At 43.1% G+C, this 17,891-nt stretch overlaps 1 protein-coding gene across 1 annotated transcript; it reads left to right on the top strand.

The window, feature by feature from the left end:
- The first annotated feature begins 16,655 nt into the window (after positions 1-16,655).
- On the top strand, positions 16,656-17,552 carry LOC129334738 (GTP-binding protein SAR1a-like). Its single transcript, XM_054987017.1, has one exon. The coding sequence runs from the start codon at positions 16,785-16,787 to the stop codon at positions 17,379-17,381; it is 597 nt and encodes a 198-aa protein (XP_054842992.1). The 5' UTR covers positions 16,656-16,784; the 3' UTR covers positions 17,382-17,552.
- The last annotated feature ends 339 nt before the right edge of the window (positions 17,553-17,891 follow it).

Genomic DNA, 17,891 nt, shown 5'->3' with positions numbered 1-17,891 from the left:
TGCAGTCAGTTATTGTCTTGTGCAAAAATCCTGTTGCAGCAAATTCATTGAAAGCAAATTCCAAAGCGTGGATTCGATTTCGTGTCACTTCCAGGTTTGTCCTCATTTTTCTCCAGCCTCCCAGGCAGGGGGACAGTGGACAGACCGTGGGAAGTCTGCCCCCCTAGTGGGAAACCTGGTTGGCCTAAGCCCTTCTGCAGAGCATGGCTGATTCCGCACACGTTGGATAATGCACTTTCAATGCACTTTATCAATCATTTGAGGTGGATTTTTTGTTCCGCACACGAAAAAATCTGTTCCAAATGATCTATAAAGAGGATTGGAAGTGCATTATCCAACATGTGCGGAATCAGCCATAGTTAACAGTACCAGGTAAAAATCAGAACCTACTGTTGTAGGAGCCCTGATTTATATACTATTGTTAATCTTTATACAATGTTTTTTAATGTTTTATGTTTAATGTTTAATGGAATGTTTTAAATGTTTTAATGTTGTTATCCGCCCTGAGCCTGCTTGCGGGGAGGGTGGAATATAAATACGATAAAATAAAATAAAATAAAATAAAATAAAATAAAATAAAATAAAATAAAATAAAATAAAATAAAATAAAATAAAATAAAATAAAATAAATAATAATAAATTAATCCAGCCAAAAGTGGGTGGGGGTGGGGGGGGGTGGAGTGGAAACAACTTAGCACTATTCAAGGAAAATGTCAACATTTAAGTCAAATACTGAAAGCCTAATCTCAAAATATTGGGACTTGTCTCTCAACATTTCTAGGGATCATTTCGTAGAAAAAGAGCTGGAGGAACTCATTAGCGTAACTCATTAGTATAACTCATTAGCATATGCCATGGCTCTTGCCATCACCAGAAGTGTGTCATTAATATAACTGATTTCCATATGCCACGCCCCCTGACATCACCTATTCTGGCTGTTTTGGACCCAATCCTGGCCATTCAGAGCCAAAATTGGGCCCAAGATGGCAAAAAGGGGCTGAAAATGGCTGAAAAGGGGCCCAAAATGGTCAGGATTGGGCCACTGATGAGCAGGAGAGTGATCCACCACCCATCAGGGGCCTGATCCAGGCCATTTTGGCCCCAATCCAGGCTGAAACGGGCCCAAAATGGCCGAGAGTCAGGTGGATGGGGCCACATGACATGTGACCTCTTTGGGGAACTGCCAGAACTGCATTCCTATGCGTTCCCCCTCAAAATGAGCTGTGATTACAGCTACCTTTTCCAAATCAAACTTTTCAAATGGAACAATCCGCATTTTCAGTATACATTTTAACCCTTTTCTATGGAATCATACCCTTTTTTATGTAGACAAAAAATAAACGTGACCATGTAGCTGCTGTAGCACAGTGTAACTGTAGAACAGTGGTTAAAGGGTTCAGCTACTGGTTCTCATTCCACTTCTGCCATGAGCTCAGTAGGTGGCCTTGGGTAAGCCACTCCTTTCAGCCCGAGCTCCCCAGATGTATTGTGTGGAAGAGCCCCATGGCATAGATTGGTAAGCTGTAGTACTGCAGCCCAAGCCCTGCTCACGACCTGAATTTGATCCTGGCAGAAGCTGGGTTCAAGGTTGACTCAGTCTTCCATCCTTCCGAAGTTGGTAAAATGAGTACCCAGTTTCCTGGGGGTAAAGAGTAGATGACTGGGGAAGGCAATGGCAAACCACCCCGTAACAAAAAGTCTGCCAAGAAAACGTTGTGATGTGACAACCCCCCATGGGTCAGTAATGACTCGGTGTTTGCACAGGTAGGTAAAGGTGTTTGCACCTTTACCTACTTTACCTAACTTGTTCACTACTCTGGGTGGGGCACTAATCTGTCCAGAAGAGCGGTATATAAATGCAGTTAGGATAATGATATATGTAATCAATAGACTATGAAGCCCATGATGCAGTGTGACCAAAGCAAAATATTTGTGCATAAAAACATGCCCTGAATGAAGGAGAGGAATTGATAATACTGAATAAATTCACCTGTGAGTGGAATACAGAGACTCTGGCAGTCCGAGATTTCCATGGTATGCAGCTGCTTAGAATCAGCATCTGGAAATGAACATGGAACTCTTCCAATAGGTTTCTCATGATCTTGTTAGAACTGAATAATGGAACAACCAGTTCTTGTTGGCGTAAGTGTTTCTGATTCTTGTTGCTTTGAACATTTAGGCTATATCTGGACTTGGGCTTTTGATACTGAGTGCACTCATTACGCAGTAGGACATGTACCAAAATGGCATGGTTTGAATACGTTCTCGGCAGTTGGAGCTGTGGTGGCAGGTGTACAAGATATTCCTACCTGTGTGTTCTGAGTTAAAATGGGAAAGGGGGGAGGAAATAACAGAGTGAGTTGGAAGCCTATAAGCAATGCTATAAGCGTAATGGACTACAGGTGTTAGATGCGAGCAATTAGGGGTTTTGTCATGGAGTTCTAATTAGTTTTTTGTTTGTTTCAGTGCAAGAGCTTGATGCTAAAATGCTGGGGGAGGTACACAGATATCTGCCCAAATTCAGATGCACTTGTATCTATTTTCTCTCCGATAGCTACATTTCCTTCCCCGTAAATGTTGCTAAACTCCACCAGGCTTCAACACACACTAAAAAGAATTCAGATGGTATCTCAAACTTTGTTGTGTGTTCTCCCCACAAAAACTTGTTTTTTTAAAAAATTATATTATATTTTTACACTGCTCTTCCTCCAAGGAGTTTAGTGGCAGGGCTCGTGTGCTAATCCGAACCTTGTGTGGTAGGTTAGATTGAAAGGCAACAACTGTCCAAGGTCATCTCTAAGTTTTGTGGAGTGGAATCTCACCAGTCGTAGTCCAGTAGTCCAACAATGGGTAAGAAGAATGGGCATCCCACCAAGGGTTACTGAGGGATGAGAAGGCAGAAAGCAAGATAGGGGTTGGAGATCAGGTAGACATAAAAGGGATTGCAGTGAGTAGCTTTGCTTTTATGTTGAAGGAGGCAGTTTCCTGGATGGAACATGAAGAGTTTGTTTGACAGGCCTTAATGAAACATCAAAACTCAAAAAGGGGGTCTTTGGATGGTTCAATTGAATGTGGATCAGGCTGTGTAGCCAGACAAAAAACAGGAGAAAGAAGAGATCAGGAGCTTTAAATCAGCCAAATCAGCCTACCTTCTCGATTCTTCCAAAGGTTCTCAACAGAGAAAAAGAATGGAGGCATTCAAGATGATTAGAGATTATGGAGAGGACAGAATAATAATAATAACAACAACAACAACAACAACAACATTTGATTTATATACAGCCCTTCAGGACAACTTAATGCCCATTCAGAGCGGTTTACAAAGTATGCCATCATTATCCCCACAACAAAACACCCTGTGAGGTGGGTGGGGCTGAGAGCGCTCTGAGAGAGCTGTGACTGACCCAAGGTCACCCAGCTGGCTTCAAGTGGAGGAGCGGGGAATCAAACCTGGCTCTCCAAATTAGAGTCCCGCGATCTTAACCACTACACCAAACTGGCTCAGTGGAGCCAGTAAGCAGTTGAGGATAGAGTTAATTCTTCCTCTCCATTTAGAAAAATAAAAGATTGCATTCAGACAACGCAAGTCGGAAAACGGAATCAGTTCCACGGTTACTTCCTGTGCCTTACCTGTTTTGTTTTGTTCCTCTCCACTGTCCAGTGAGATCTGTTGATTTTATTGTTTTATGATTTTAACTGTTATTTATTGTATTTTAAACTGTGGCTTTATGATATGGTGACCCGCTTGTGGGGAGGGCGGGATATAAATCCAACAAATAAGATAAAAATAAAAGTACATACATATGGGAATTTGCGGGATATTGTGGGACAAGGAACAAGGGATGTGTAGTTTTGTCTTGTAGTTTTAATGTGTAGTTTTAACAAGGGACTTGTAGTTTTAACTCTGTTGTATGTGCCCTGAGTAGATACAATACCCTTGTAGGGAGGGTAGAATATAAATCAAATAAATCAAATCAGCAAAGCAGGAATCAGCAGAAATGTCCCAGTCCCGTATGGTTTCCCGTTCTTTCTCCGTTCTGGATATTGTGAAGACGTGTTTCTGCTCACTCCCCTTTTCTTGCTAAAATCCCCCCCATACGCTATCTACTATACTACTTCCAGTGGTCCCTTGACCTTCAGAAGCAAATCAAGGGGTTTAGGAAGCTGTAGTATGAGGGGCATGTCAGCAAAGACTCCCTCTGTAAGTCTGCTTTGTTCGAGTTGGTGGCACGGATCCTACCTATTTCACTTTTTTAGCACTTAGGAAATTCAACAGAACAAATCAACGGTCATCTGGAAGATGTTGCTGGAGCTCCAGGCGGGAAGAGGAATTCCTGTGTCAACAGTCTGGTTTGCTGCTCAGCTTCGATAATCTGATCTGGCGCAATTTGCCCAGGAATATCCTCTGTGAAGCAGATATTTCCCCCTTCTTGCTTCCAGATGTTACAAAAAGGGGAAAAAGAAAACTCCTTCAAATTGCATCTAGATGGAGCAGAATTATCGATGCTGAACTGCAAATTAGATGAATGAAAGCATATTTAGCTGGAAACACAGGACTATCTGTGCCAACTGATTTATTGTGAGTTAAGGATCTACTATGGAAAAGCCTTCTCTTGGCATAGTATTGTAATTCCCAGGCTCAGCTATCCTGCAGATGAAGGCGAAGCACTGTCCGTAGTCTGAGGCAATCAATAATGGCCATTGCTTTAAAAAACCTTTCCTTCTGCTCCTTCTCTGGTAACCCAGGTCCCAGGATCTTCTATAAATTGCTCTTTCATGGTTAACAGCTCCACTGCTTCTCAAAGCCAGACTGATGGACTCCGCTTAGGAAAATAAACATCTATAAACAAACCACTCAGTAGGCTAAAACCCTTCAGTATTTTACTGTAAATGCAAACTGTTCTGGAAAATATAAACTTTTAAATGACCACAGAAAAAGTGTGTTTAGTACTTTATTAAAGCCCCATAGACTTTTGTATGATGTCTATTGAAATGGGGGGGTCAATGTGGAGACTGCCATCGAGTCATGGCTAACTTATGGCGACCCCCTGGCGGGGTTTTCATGGCAAGAGGCTAACAGAGGTGGTTTGCCATTGCCTGCCTCCACAACCTTGGTCTTAGTTGGGGGTCTCCCATCCAATTACTAACCAAGGTCGACCCCGCTAAGCTCCCTAGATCTGATGAGATCGGGCTTGCCTGGAGGGGGAATAAAAACCGAAATAGAGCACATCAAGCAACTGTGGTGAAGACCTGAGGAAATCCAATCCAATGTGAACCTGTCCATAAAAACAGTCCATGTGTTATCTTCACTCCATTCCACTTTGTTCTCAGAGCATCCCTACACCCCTCATTAGTCTATTCGTACTCAGACAGCTGCATCTGTCTGAAGAACCCATCGCTCTCCTTTCCACTGAATGCCTCCAGCTTAGTCACCTCTCTGCAAAATGTTCGAAAAAGGCTGCTAACAAAGGGAATTTCAACACTGCTAACTCAGCCAAAGTTCAAGTGCCTTTCCCTCCAATAAACTATCCTCTTACTCACAAACAAACATGCCAGAGTGAAATAGCTATAGCTCAAGCTAACTGATTCAACAAAATCCCGTCGGTTTTACCTTGGATTGCATCAACCACTCCTCCTTATCTGCCTGATAACTAGTTATGTTCAAATTGCAGGATCTGCAAGATGGAGATATTCCACCGGGCTTTTTGGTTGAAAGCCAACATTCTGTCCCTCCTTCTGACCACCACACCCCACTCCATCCTACCCTGGGCACTATACCACAGCTGAATTTTAAGTTTTTATACCTTTGGTAGTGGCTTATGGAATTTGTTGATGACACCTGAAACTGAAATTGAATTATTGTGATTTGTGACTTGTTTTTATAATTTTCTGCTTTTAAATTTTTGTCAAGCCTTGGCAGTTCATTCCCAAAGCCCCTTTCAAGCAAACACGCAGGTGCCTTGAATAAGGTAACTTTATTAAGGATCTATCAGTACAAAGACTTTACTCTAAGATGGTCATTGGCAGACGTGATCATTCAAACAGAGACTAACTAGACATAGGGAGATTTTCCTGCCTTGGAGTCCATTGCATTCTGGTGCAAACATCCCAGAGCTTCAGGAGAATTTTTTTTTTAAATTTTATTTTTAACTTTTTCAATAACAACATTTACATAGGGAAGATATTCAACAGCAAAATAAGATATTGTACAAAGATTTTTAGCGTTACATTATCACAAGGATTCTACATCTAAAAGCGATTATAGTTAGAGCTATGAAAAATAATTATTTGGAAAATTTTACCAACATGCCTTAACATTTACGTAAACAGTTGTCTACCCTCCCTCCTGCTGAAATTGCCCACCCCTCCCTCCATCCTTAACAAACCTTCCCTCCTTAACCTCCCCCTCCCTCTACAAAGATAGATACAAATTGCTAGATTCGCTAATCAAGTGTTATGCACTAAACAAAAAAAGAGAAGAATTACAGTTAAACTTAAATCACTTGATCATGTTATTTAAACAGCTCTCTATACTTTGTGGGTATATACCCCACTCAGGTACTTGGTATCACTTACCAAGGTAGAAGAGCCATAATACTTCCTGGAGCTGAACCTGAAATAATATAATGCTTTAACTTTTCCCACCCCCAAACCTTAATTAGTAAACTAGAACATTGTATTTGTTAGAATATATACAGCTGCTTCTATGCAGATGTGAGGATCCTCCCTCACTGGCACCCTCTCCTGATGGCCTGCCATCCTACCAACTCTCCAGGCAGGTGTCCTCCGGCCTCAGATGGGCAGGGAAGGGGGTTGCACCACCTTGTTCCTTCTCCTGCCCTGGGAGTAGCAGCACGCTCCAGCTGTCTCTCCCTGCAAAATCCTCCTCGGCCTTCACAGGAACCTGAATTTAAAGGCCTCCCCTGGCCCCACCTCCCTGGCTCTGGCCCCAATCATCACCCCGTCTCCCTGACTGGCCCTGCTCCCAGCCTATCTGATAGGAGGGCTGGATAGACTCTGTAGTCTCCTGGCTCCACCCCCTCCATCCCCACCTAGGGTGTGGCATTTGGTCTGCTCTCTGCCTGGCTCGCCCCTGCTGCTTCTGAACCTTCCCCAGTGGCTCCCTTAGCATCTTGGGGCCTGCACCTGCCTGCCTTGTGCTGATGGCAACCTCCTGTGAGCCTGGATGAAGTGGAGCCACCTGGGCAACTGCAGGAGACAGGTGAGTCTGCTGAGTGGCTGCAGGCTGTTCCCCAGAGTGGTGCCTGGGCGTTGGCTGCAACTGGCCTAAGGGTGGGAGAGGCCTGGAGGCCTGGAGGGGCTCCTGCAACTGAGGTACTGCCAGAGGCTGTGCTGCAGGACCTAAAGGGGGTGCCTGCTGCTGCAGGGCTGGTGGTGAGGGTGGACAAAAGGCCGGCGTCGCCGGACAGCAGAAAAGTTAGAATTATAAGCAGGCTACAATGAGGAAAATTACTATTAAGTATGTCTGATTGGAATTTTACTACCCTTTTGGGGGGTAGGAGGCTGAGATCTTTTCCTATTAAGAGATATAGTCTCCGGGTCTATGGCTATCTCCAGATCCATATTCTTCAGCAGGGTCAAACCTGATTCTTGGTCTTCTGCCAAATAAGTGTTCCCTTTGTGTGTGACTCGGAGCTTTGTAAAGCTTGACCATCTGTATTCAATTCCTGCTTCTCTAAGAGTTCCTGTGATTAGTTTAAGATCTCTTCTTTTGTTGAGGATTTTTTTTGGCAGATCAACAAAGACAGAAATATAAGACCCATTATAAGTAAGTGAGTTCTGTTGTCTGGCCATTTCTAAGATCTTTCTTCTTGAACTCCCGTCTGAAAAAGTTGCTAAAATGTCCCTGGGGCTTTTCCTTCATGGATTATTTGGCAAACCAAGCTGATGTGCTGTGGTAATTAGAGCTTCGGGAGAATTGATAAGAGCATTTTAGACACAGCACAGTGTTAAGTCATTTTTGTCTTTGGGAATAGTTACGTGTTTCATTAAACATCTGGCTGCCAAGGCCATCCACTGCTAAAAATGAAAGTACATAGTAACTGATAACCAGCCCTCCTCCATCCAGCACAGTGCACGTTAATAACTCAGTAGAAGTTGCAAACCAAAGTAGCAGCACTCAGTATAGCCAGTAAAACACATATACATTAATGGCAGGGATGTATGCATTCCTGACAATTTTTGATTTATTTTTAGTATCATTATTGTTAGTTGCCCTGAGCCCATTTGCGGGAAGGGTGGGAGACAAATCGAATAAAGTAAGTAAATAACTTGTCCTTTGTGGGCCATATCCTTGAGGAGGGTTCACATAGGCATGGCTTTCATTTGATTGCTTGGAACCTGACAATCTGAAGGTGAACCTGTGAACTGACTCCATGTATAAGGTGCTGTCCGGAGCAATGTGAGGCAATAAAGGAAATTCTAGCTGTGCTATTAGAATTTTGGAGTGGTTCATTCTCATGTGCAAAGTTTAATAAAATTCAGCAATCATCAAGTGTGTCGAAAATACACAGGCACAAATACATGACACCTGCCAGTCGTATTGATACCATAGCCCACGGAGAAGTACCCTCTGTTCCAGAAATCACCTAAATAATTCAACCATTGGGTCTTTGAGTTGGAACCAGATGCAAACTCATAGCTGGTGTGTGGGACGCCCTCTCTTCAGTTCTGTTCCTGCCTCTAGGGAGAGCAGTTCTTTAGCAGACTAGCTCTGCTGCCTTTTTTCCTCTCTATCTCTTATTTACCTTTCTTCTTCCTCAAACCATTCTTTACCTTACTCCTTAGCCCTTCTCCTCCCATTTCCTCTTCTTTTACTCCTCTTGCCAAAGAAAGAAAAGAAGAGGATGATATCGTCTCTAGAGAGTCATCGGACTGTGAGGAAAGCTTCATGGAGAAGAATATGGGCTGCTTGTTGGCTGGAACTCTGGGTGTCTGGATTATGTTTCTGCCGTGTCTCTCCCACTGGGAGACTGGCAGGCACGTCTTTGAGATTAGGCGGGAAATCACTTGTCGCATTGATGTTTCCCAACAAAATTGAGCTCCGCTAGGTGGTGCTGTTCTCAGCGGTTTTAACAAGCTCCTTCTGTGAAAGATGGGGCTGTTTAGAGGCCTGTGTCTCTTTTGAGGTCATTTCCTCGCCAGGGAACAGCACAGCCAAAGATGCAAATTATTCTGGCCAAAGAAAGAACAAAAAAATTACCATCTCATACCTTACTACAATGTTACACCCTAGAGGACAAAGACTTGAGAAGTGAAATACCTAGATTGTAATTTCTTCCCTCGAAGCAGAAAGACAACAACCCCAGAGGGGGATGGACTCTCAAAGGGGAGATTCTAAATTCTCTGGACAGGTGCAGGACACAATTGGCAGAAGAGTAAGTGTGATAGAATGAGCTTCAGAATGGAAACTTCTTTTCAGGCCTTCCTGGGCTGTTTTCATACATCTTACTGGCTGCGGAAAATTGCACAAAACTCCTGGAACAATGGTGGCCGTTTTTACATGGCTTACCAGCCTCCGGAACGTTGCACAAAACTCCGGGCAGACAGCGTCTTCTCATGTGAAATCATGCCAGGAAGACACTGTTATCCAGGAGTTTTGTGTGAAATTGCGAGAGAAGAGGCCGTCTGCCAGGAGTTTTGTGCAATGTTCTGGAGGCCGGTAAGCCATGTGAAAATGGCTGATATCTTCCTGGCACAATCTCCCATCATGACTGGTTCATAGTGCGATGACGTCAGAAATGATGGGAAATCGCACCAGGAAGATGCCCACATTCCAGGAGTTTTGCACGATTTTCCACGGCTGGTAAGACGTGTGAAAATGGCCCTGATTGCTGGTAATGGTTGTGTACTCTTAACTATCTCCAAAAGGCTGTTTCGTAAGGTTCAGTCAATAACTGAGCACGCCCAAGCCAAGGCAGCAGATGAATGTACCTCCCTGATAGACACCACAGAGAACAAGGGCTGATTGGAGGAACACAATTCGCGTAAGGGTTCATTTAGAGAGAGGCGGTTCAATGTGGGTGGTGAAGCCTTTAAAGGTAACAACTAACACCTTACAAGAATGTGGAAAGATATAGGGATACCATGAGTCTGTTTTAGAACAAGAAGGGGATGCAGATCAAAGTAAGGTACTCCCTGCAAATCTGCACCAGGCTACTAGCTTAGCTAACACCACACAAATGGGCCATAGGGGAGAGGCTGTCATGGGGAGAGGGGATAAGTTGGGTGGGAAGATGAGAGGGAAGGGGGGAGAGGCCACGAGGGGGCAAGGAAGAGGAAAAGGAAATTGTGAGGGAGGGGGAAATGAGATGCCCCCCACAAGTTCTTGTGGGTCCCCACTTTTAACTATCTAAGAACCACTGGTTGTGTGTGTGTGTGTGTTGGGCCATCAAGTTGCCTCTGACCTATGGCAACCTTATGAATGAAAGACCTCCAAAGTGTCCTATCGTTAACAGACTTGCTGAGCCATCTTGTTTTAGGTCTTCTTCATTTCCTACTGCCTTCTTCTTTTCCTAGCGTTATTAACTTTTCCAGAGAATCTTGTCTTCTCGTGATGTGAGCAAAATACAATAGCCTCAGTTTTGTCATTTTAGCTTCTAGGGAGAATTCCAGCTTAATTTGATCTAGTACCCACTTGTTTGTCTTTTGGGCTGTTCATGGTATCTGCAAAACTCTCCTCCAGCACCACATTTCAAATTAATCCATTTTCTTCCTGTCAGCTTTCTTCACTGCCCAACTTTCACATCCATACATTGCAGCTGGGAATACCATAGTTTGGATTATCTTGATCTTAGTCCCCAGAGAGACATCTTTATCTTTAAGGATCTTCTCTAGCTCCCTCACAGCTGCTCTTCCAGGTCTCAATCTTCTTCTAATTTCTTCACTGCAGTCTCCCTTGCTGTTGATGATTGAGCCAAGAAATAGAAAATCTTGAACAATCTCAATTTCCTGCTTGTCAGCTTTAAAACTGTGTAATTCCTCAGTAGTCATTACTTTTGTCTTTTTGATGTTCGGATGTAATCCTGCTTTGGCGCTTTCTCCTTGAACCTTCATCAGTAGTCGTTTCAAGTCTTCTCTATTTTCTGCTAGTAACGTGGTGTCATCTGCATATCTCAATTTGTCAATGTTCCTTCCACTTTCTTCTAGATCCAATCCAGCTTTCCTTATGACATACTCTGCATAGAGTTTGAACAAGTAGGGAGATAATATACATCCTTGTCTGACACCCTTGCCAACTGGAAACCATTCGGTCTGTTTCCTCGTATTCTGTCCTGACATAATGAACAAAAAAGTCCTTTGAACTTCTCCAATTTGCTTCTTTAACAATAAGCTTGGTCCAAAAGCACCATCAGGATAATCTTCCAGAACACCAATATTCCTTACCATCAACACCTTCGCCTTGTCTTGGTTAAGCTTTCATTTGTTCCATTTGGTTTCCGGACAGCTACAGCTGCTTCTGGTGGCTTAGTTAAATGTAGAGATGGCTGTCATCAATAAATTGACCATACCCAATCCCTGTCCAACGAAGCAGCGCACTTCGTGGCCCGATTGAAACGTCGAAAAACAATTGAGACTGCCAAGAAAACTCCGCGGCTCACTGTAATATATTATCTATTTGATTTCCCCCTTTTCCTTAACATCAAACTTCAGTTTTACTCTGTAAAGGCAGAATTAATTGCTGTGATTGCCAATCCATCATTACTAAGCATGATGCATATGGTATCAAGTATTGGTATTTCTGCTATCATTAATTTTGGCACATTGTCACAAATGATAAGGATCGGCAATGTGAGAAGGCCTCAAGAGCTGCTAAGCTTTGTAAGTTACTCTCATTTGCTGTGATTGCATGGTAGAAGATCCTACCACTGAACATAAGGTTAGGACAGTTTGTGAGTGTTGAAGAAGAGTCTACAGGAAAAGGAAATCATCAATAACTGAGCTCGGCTGTCCCCCCCGCCCCTTAACTGCAGTGATTTTCTCAGCATCAGATAGAGATGGATCTGTTGGAAGAAAATGATAGGGGAAATATCTTAGTGTAGAGTTAAATCATTTTTGGCACTGATGTACTAGTAGAGGGCTGGTTCCTTCTTGAATTTATATACCATATTCTCCAAAACTCTGTCCAAGTTGCATTCCAAATAAACACACACAATACAGTGAAATATGGAACAGTAATCAAAGCAAAAGCTACAGCAAACAGTGTGAGGTGGCATAATTTTTTTTCTGAAGTTGGCGTGCTTGTAAAAAAAAATGTACCTGTCATTGTTCCTCCAAGGAGCACAGGATAAAGTGCATAGTTCTCCTATCTCCATTTTGTCTTCATAATAAGAACATGGGGTAGGTTAGGCAGAGACACAATGGTCAGCCCAAAATCACCCAGTGAGCTGCATGGCAAAGAGAGGATTCAAACCGGCATCTCCCTGTTCTTAGAACGATGTTCCTACTGTTATGACTAGAGATGGGCACAAACAGCAATACGAACTAAAAAAAAGCCACAAACAGCCCAATCAGCTGTTTGAGAAGAAGCTGTTCGGAAGGCCACATTCTAAACGAACAGGTGGGCGTTGCAAGCCTTGTTTGTTGCTATTCATCAAGCAAGACAGTCTGGCACCTACAATCAATTCCCTTGGCAACTTAGGCAGGGATTGTCTGAACTCCTGCTGTTGCCCTGGAAACCCCTATCTAAGCCCAATTTAGCTTGATAGGCAGGTCTTCCTTCCAAGTGTGGAGCTCCAAATTTGTTACAAGGGAGCAAAGAGCAGGGGGGAAGGGGGCTCCCAGTTCTGGATTTGCAGACAGTGAGGGAGAGGCTGTTGGAATTTTGAGAGAGAAACATGGAGAGTGCATTGGAGCTTGAATGTTCTTTGTGTGTGGTGGGATAGGGATCTACCCCTTCAGGTTCCAGGGCTGCTGCCAGGCTCTGGGCCAAGCTATTATTTATTACTGGTACCTTTCCTGCCACCTGCTCAGGTAGGGTTTCTGAGAGTGGTGTGGTAGGGATCTTGACGGCTGGAGGAGGGCCTGCTGGCCCCCACGAACAATGAACATGTTCATGAACAGGTCATGTTCGTCAGTGTTCATTGTTTGTTGTTCGTTGGCACGTCAGTTTTTCATCTTGACTTGGACTGTGATCACTTTTCCCTCTTTTTGAAGACTCTCCAATTATTTCCAGAGGGAGCATTATTGCAGCTCCCATCTATTTGCTCGCTTATGAATAATACAGACTAATGAATGTTCATATTTATTACTTGTATGTATAAATTATATTTATTTGATTGGCACACTGCACTTTTGCACGCTTTGCACTAAAAATTTGGTTATAAATTTTGAAGACTTTGTTGATTGTATATTCCCGGCATTCCTTTTCCAGTTTCTGACTTCCCCGGGGTTTCCCTGCTCTTGTTGTTGTTGTTCGTGGATGGCAACGAACACCATGTTCGGTTTTTTTTCTGTTTGTGCCCATGTCTAGTTATGACCCATTGGGTAGATTGCTGTGGCCCTTTCCCTGAGAACTGCACAACTTTGGTTACAACAGCATGGGGAGACACCAATGCTATTTAATGTATTTATTTGGACCAAGGTTAAAATAGGTTAGGTATCTGAAGAAATGAGCTGTGACTTACAAAAGCTCGTACCTTACCACACATTTTGTTCGTCTTCTAGGTGCTACTGGACTCTTGCTCTTTTCTACTGCCTCAGGCAGACGAACATTGCTACCCATCTTAATGTATTTATGGTATGAGATTTCTATTCTACCTGTACATAGAGGAGTTTTCAAAATGTTCCTCAACTCATTTAAAAGCGCAATCATATTTCAGCATTATCACTATAAATACTAGCATAAAGTCACAAAGAGAACAGTGAAATGTAGCACGTGCAGATTCTGAGAACAAATGTTCAAGTTTCTATTTTCAAATGCCTAGTGGAAAATGATCTTTTTTCCTTTCCCTAGAGCGAGACGTGTGATGAAGACAGATGTTATAGATATTACAGGTTTGGGGCATCCACTGAAAAGGCCCTGTTCCTGGTAAATCCCAATGTTACATTCATCACCTATAACATGGCCTCACTAGAAGTTCTTAAAGAACAGGAGGGTTCCAAGGCAGAAAGGAGAAGAGAAATTCAGGGCTAAATGACAAGTGACAAATGACACAGGTTGGACACCTGTCAGCTTCCCTCAAGTTTTGATGGGAAATGTAGGCAGCTTGGTGGAATGTCGGACAAGTGACAGTTGAAAAGTCCATTGGACAGTAGTTGGAGAGCTAAGCTGCAAGACCAGGATGTTAAGTTATTTGGCATAACTTCTAGTTGTTGTTTAGTCTGAAAGCTTACTATTAATGTACAAATTATTATTGTTTACTTGTTGTAGTTACATATGGCAACTGATTAAATAAAATTTAAAAAAAAACTTGAGGGAAGCTGACAAGTATCTAACCTGTGTCTTTCGTCGCTTGTAGCTTGGCCCTGAGGGAAACAAGGGACAGAATAGTCATGGCAGAAGAAACAGCAACAAAGGGTTAATGTAAGCAAATGCTAAGATTTCATTTTTTTTCAATTATTCTGAATGCTGCCACTGCCATCAGTTTCCGACTGACTCATTTTCATTGATGGTTCTTTTCTTTCTTTTATGCCATTTTAATGATGTGTACGTGCAACTGATATGATTGTGCCATTCATACATCATTGATACAACAGTTATACATAATTGACACAGAAATAACACTGGAAAGACATACATTTTAATGGGGAAAATTCAAGACAAAGAAACAGAAAACAGTATGAATATAAAGACTTGCAGGCTCATTTCTCACAAGACAGAAATAAAACTGAAACATTCAAATCTCTCGGTTGATCTTTAATCTCATCTTTCCTCTGAGGCGTTCATGTGACATATAGGGTTCTCCCCTCCTCCTTTTTATCCCCACAGTAACCCTATGAACAAGGTTGCTGACTGACAACACAGCAGGAAAAGTTGGGGGGGGGGGGCAGGAATGATTTCCTCAATGTCCGCCAATGTTCAACATCACTTCCAGTTGAAAACAGGAAGTGACATCATCACATTGGTTTGACACTTTAGCACTCCCTCAAAACTCTGTGGTTAAACCATAGAGTTTTAGGGGAATCCTAGAGCATAAAGTCAACACAATGAGACCACATTTGGTTGAGGACCACAGTTCTCTTTGTCAGATGCATCTGGCGGGGAGGGCTGTGGTTATCGAAGGCTTGTGCTGCAGTGGAATTGTATGGTCTTGGTGGTGCGGCTGGACTCTTTTTGATTTTGCTACTACAGACTAACACGGCAAACTCCTTTGAACCTGTACACAAGCAAACTGATCCCCGCATCAAAAGGAGCTGCCTGCATCTCCATATCAAAGGAGTTGTTTACATCCCTCCTCTCCTTCTCCCCTCCCATCCTCTATATTTGACCAGTTTCTTTCTGCCCTCGATGCATCTGACGAAGAGAACTGTGATTCTCGAAAGCTTATGCTACAATAAAATTGGTTAGTCTTAAAGGTGCTACTGGACTCTTTTTGATTTTGCTACTACAGACTAACACGGCTAACTCCTCTGCACATTTGGTTTTGTGTCAGATGTGACATTGCACATCAGCACATTAAGGAGGTCATTGCACTCCCCCCGTCAGTCTTTCAAATGCAGTGGGGAAAAGAGGGGCAAGAATGGGAGGTCTCCCACTATAACAGGAGATCTAGACCCCTGTCTGTGAATTTCATGAAGCTGAGACAGATTGACTGGCTCAAGTCCACCCAGATGGTGTCAGGGATGAATGGGCAATCTTGCAAAATTCACTGTCATCCTTAGTTCAGAGCCATTCGGTAAGCGCTTCTGACCCGTAATATCCAGAAACACAGAAACTGCTAGACTTTACCCTCTAGTAGCCCATACAGCTATTCTTATACAATGAATTCCTCATGGTTTTTATGAAACTGAGAGTTTTTGCGGAGGAAATAAATGAGAAAAAAACCCTTAAAACCTGCACTGAAGACTGAACACATATTGTCTCACACACACACCCCTCACTCCCTTCCTAAGACCTCAGTTTCATCTTGCTCTGTTGGTAAATGCTAACCTGTTTTGTGACCATAAATAGTTCACGCTCAGCCTACTGTAACTTTATGAATCTCCAGCTGTACTCAACCTGCTTCATATATCTTCATTTCCCATCGTCCAAAATAGAAGTTATTTTCTTCTTCTGGAATAATATCAATAAAAAAACCCTCAACAATCTGAAAGTCCGTGGAATGCAAGGCAGTATACAGAGTATATATATTATGTGTGGGTGTGTAATAGTGAGGAGGGGAGAGACTTGAACAAAATTATGCTCTCACGTCAAGCTTGTTTGTGGCTCCTCTGGCTTCAGGATTAACAAACATCAACTGTAATTATAAAACTGGATCCCTCTTCCCAATCTCAAAGCAAGTTTCATAAGCACTGTAGGTGACACAGTCCAGAGAGTCTTCGGTGGGGAGCCATCTTGGTCTTCCATAGAAGATCAAGATTCAAGCCCAGTGACACCTTAAAAACCAACAAGAAGGGAGCTTTGACCATCAAAATCTGATAGCCTGGAAATCTTCTTAGCCGTGAGAGGGGATGCTACGTAGTTCCGGCGTGTAGCTGGCGGCTCAGGAGCGAGCGAGGCGAGGGGTGCGGGGGAGAGCGAGCGAGACAGCCGTCGGGCCGTGGCCGTCGTGTGCGCTGCTGGGAAGGGAGCCGTTGCTGAGAAAGGCATTTGATCACTCACAATGTCATTCATATTTGAATGGATCTACAATGGCTTCAGCAGTGTGCTGCAGTTTCTAGGATTATACAAGACGTCTGGCAAATTAGTCTTCTTGGGCTTGGATAATGCAGGCAAGACCACTCTTCTGCACATGCTAAAAGATGACAGATTGGGTCAGCATGTTCCTACACTACATCCAACATCAGAAGAGTTGACCATTGCTGGAATGACGTTCACAACTTTTGATCTTGGCGGCCATGAGCAAGCTCGACGTGTTTGGAAGAATTACCTACCCGCAATTAATGGGATTGTCTTTTTAGTGGACTGTGCAGATCACCCACGTCTTATGGAATCCAAAGTGGAGCTAAATGCACTAATGACTGATGAAACAATCTCCAATGTGCCGATTCTTATCTTGGGTAACAAAATTGATAGACCAGAAGCTATCAGTGAGGAGAAACTGCGAGAGATTTTTGGGCTTTATGGACAAACCACAGGAAAGGGGAATATGCCACTGAAGGACTTGAACACACGCCCCATGGAAGTGTTCATGTGTAGTGTACTGAAGAGGCAAGGCTATGGTGAATGTTTTCATTGGCTATCACAGTACATTGACTGATGTTTGGACAGATGGATCTACTTCTGGACTGATCCTGTTCACAACTTCCTTATGGACTTCTCTATTAGAACACAGAAGGCTCTCCAACCGCATACTGACAGTGACAAAGGGATTCCTGTCTTCAGTTACTCTACATCACAGTGGTGACACAATTCTTTTCCTCTTGCCTGACAACCTGCACCTGGTACACTTCCAGTTGCCATTGTTTCCTGTGGAAACCATGGCTTTCAGTTACAGTGGGGCTGGTGAGTTAGGGTGCGAAACTCTGCACACGGTACTCTAGTGGCTGAAAAAGGGAACATGTCTCACCACTGTGGCCAATTGACTTAAAAGAAAGCAATTATATTTTTTAAAGAAAGTGTTTAACGTAAATGGTGTCCCTTTTAGATTTTTTTTCCCAGTAAGCATTTATCTTGTTTGAGCAAGAATCGGTTAGGATTTTTTTAAACATCTAAGGGTATTTAGGTAGTTCCCAAATTACTGAACCAGCTATCATGATATTCAAAATCT

Source organism: Eublepharis macularius, chromosome 8, assembly GCF_028583425.1.
Source record: "Eublepharis macularius isolate TG4126 chromosome 8, MPM_Emac_v1.0, whole genome shotgun sequence".
Taxonomy (NCBI): Eukaryota; Metazoa; Chordata; class Lepidosauria; order Squamata; family Eublepharidae; genus Eublepharis; species Eublepharis macularius.
The sequence above is the reverse complement of the archived record's forward strand: the minus strand, read 5'-3'. Positions and strand labels throughout refer to the sequence as shown.

What these genes read in the sequence shown, in the direction of transcription:
- LOC129334738 (XM_054987017.1), top strand. Translation starts at nt 16,785, where the DNA reads ATGTCATTCATATTTGAATGGATCTACAATGGCTTCAGCAGTGTGCTG.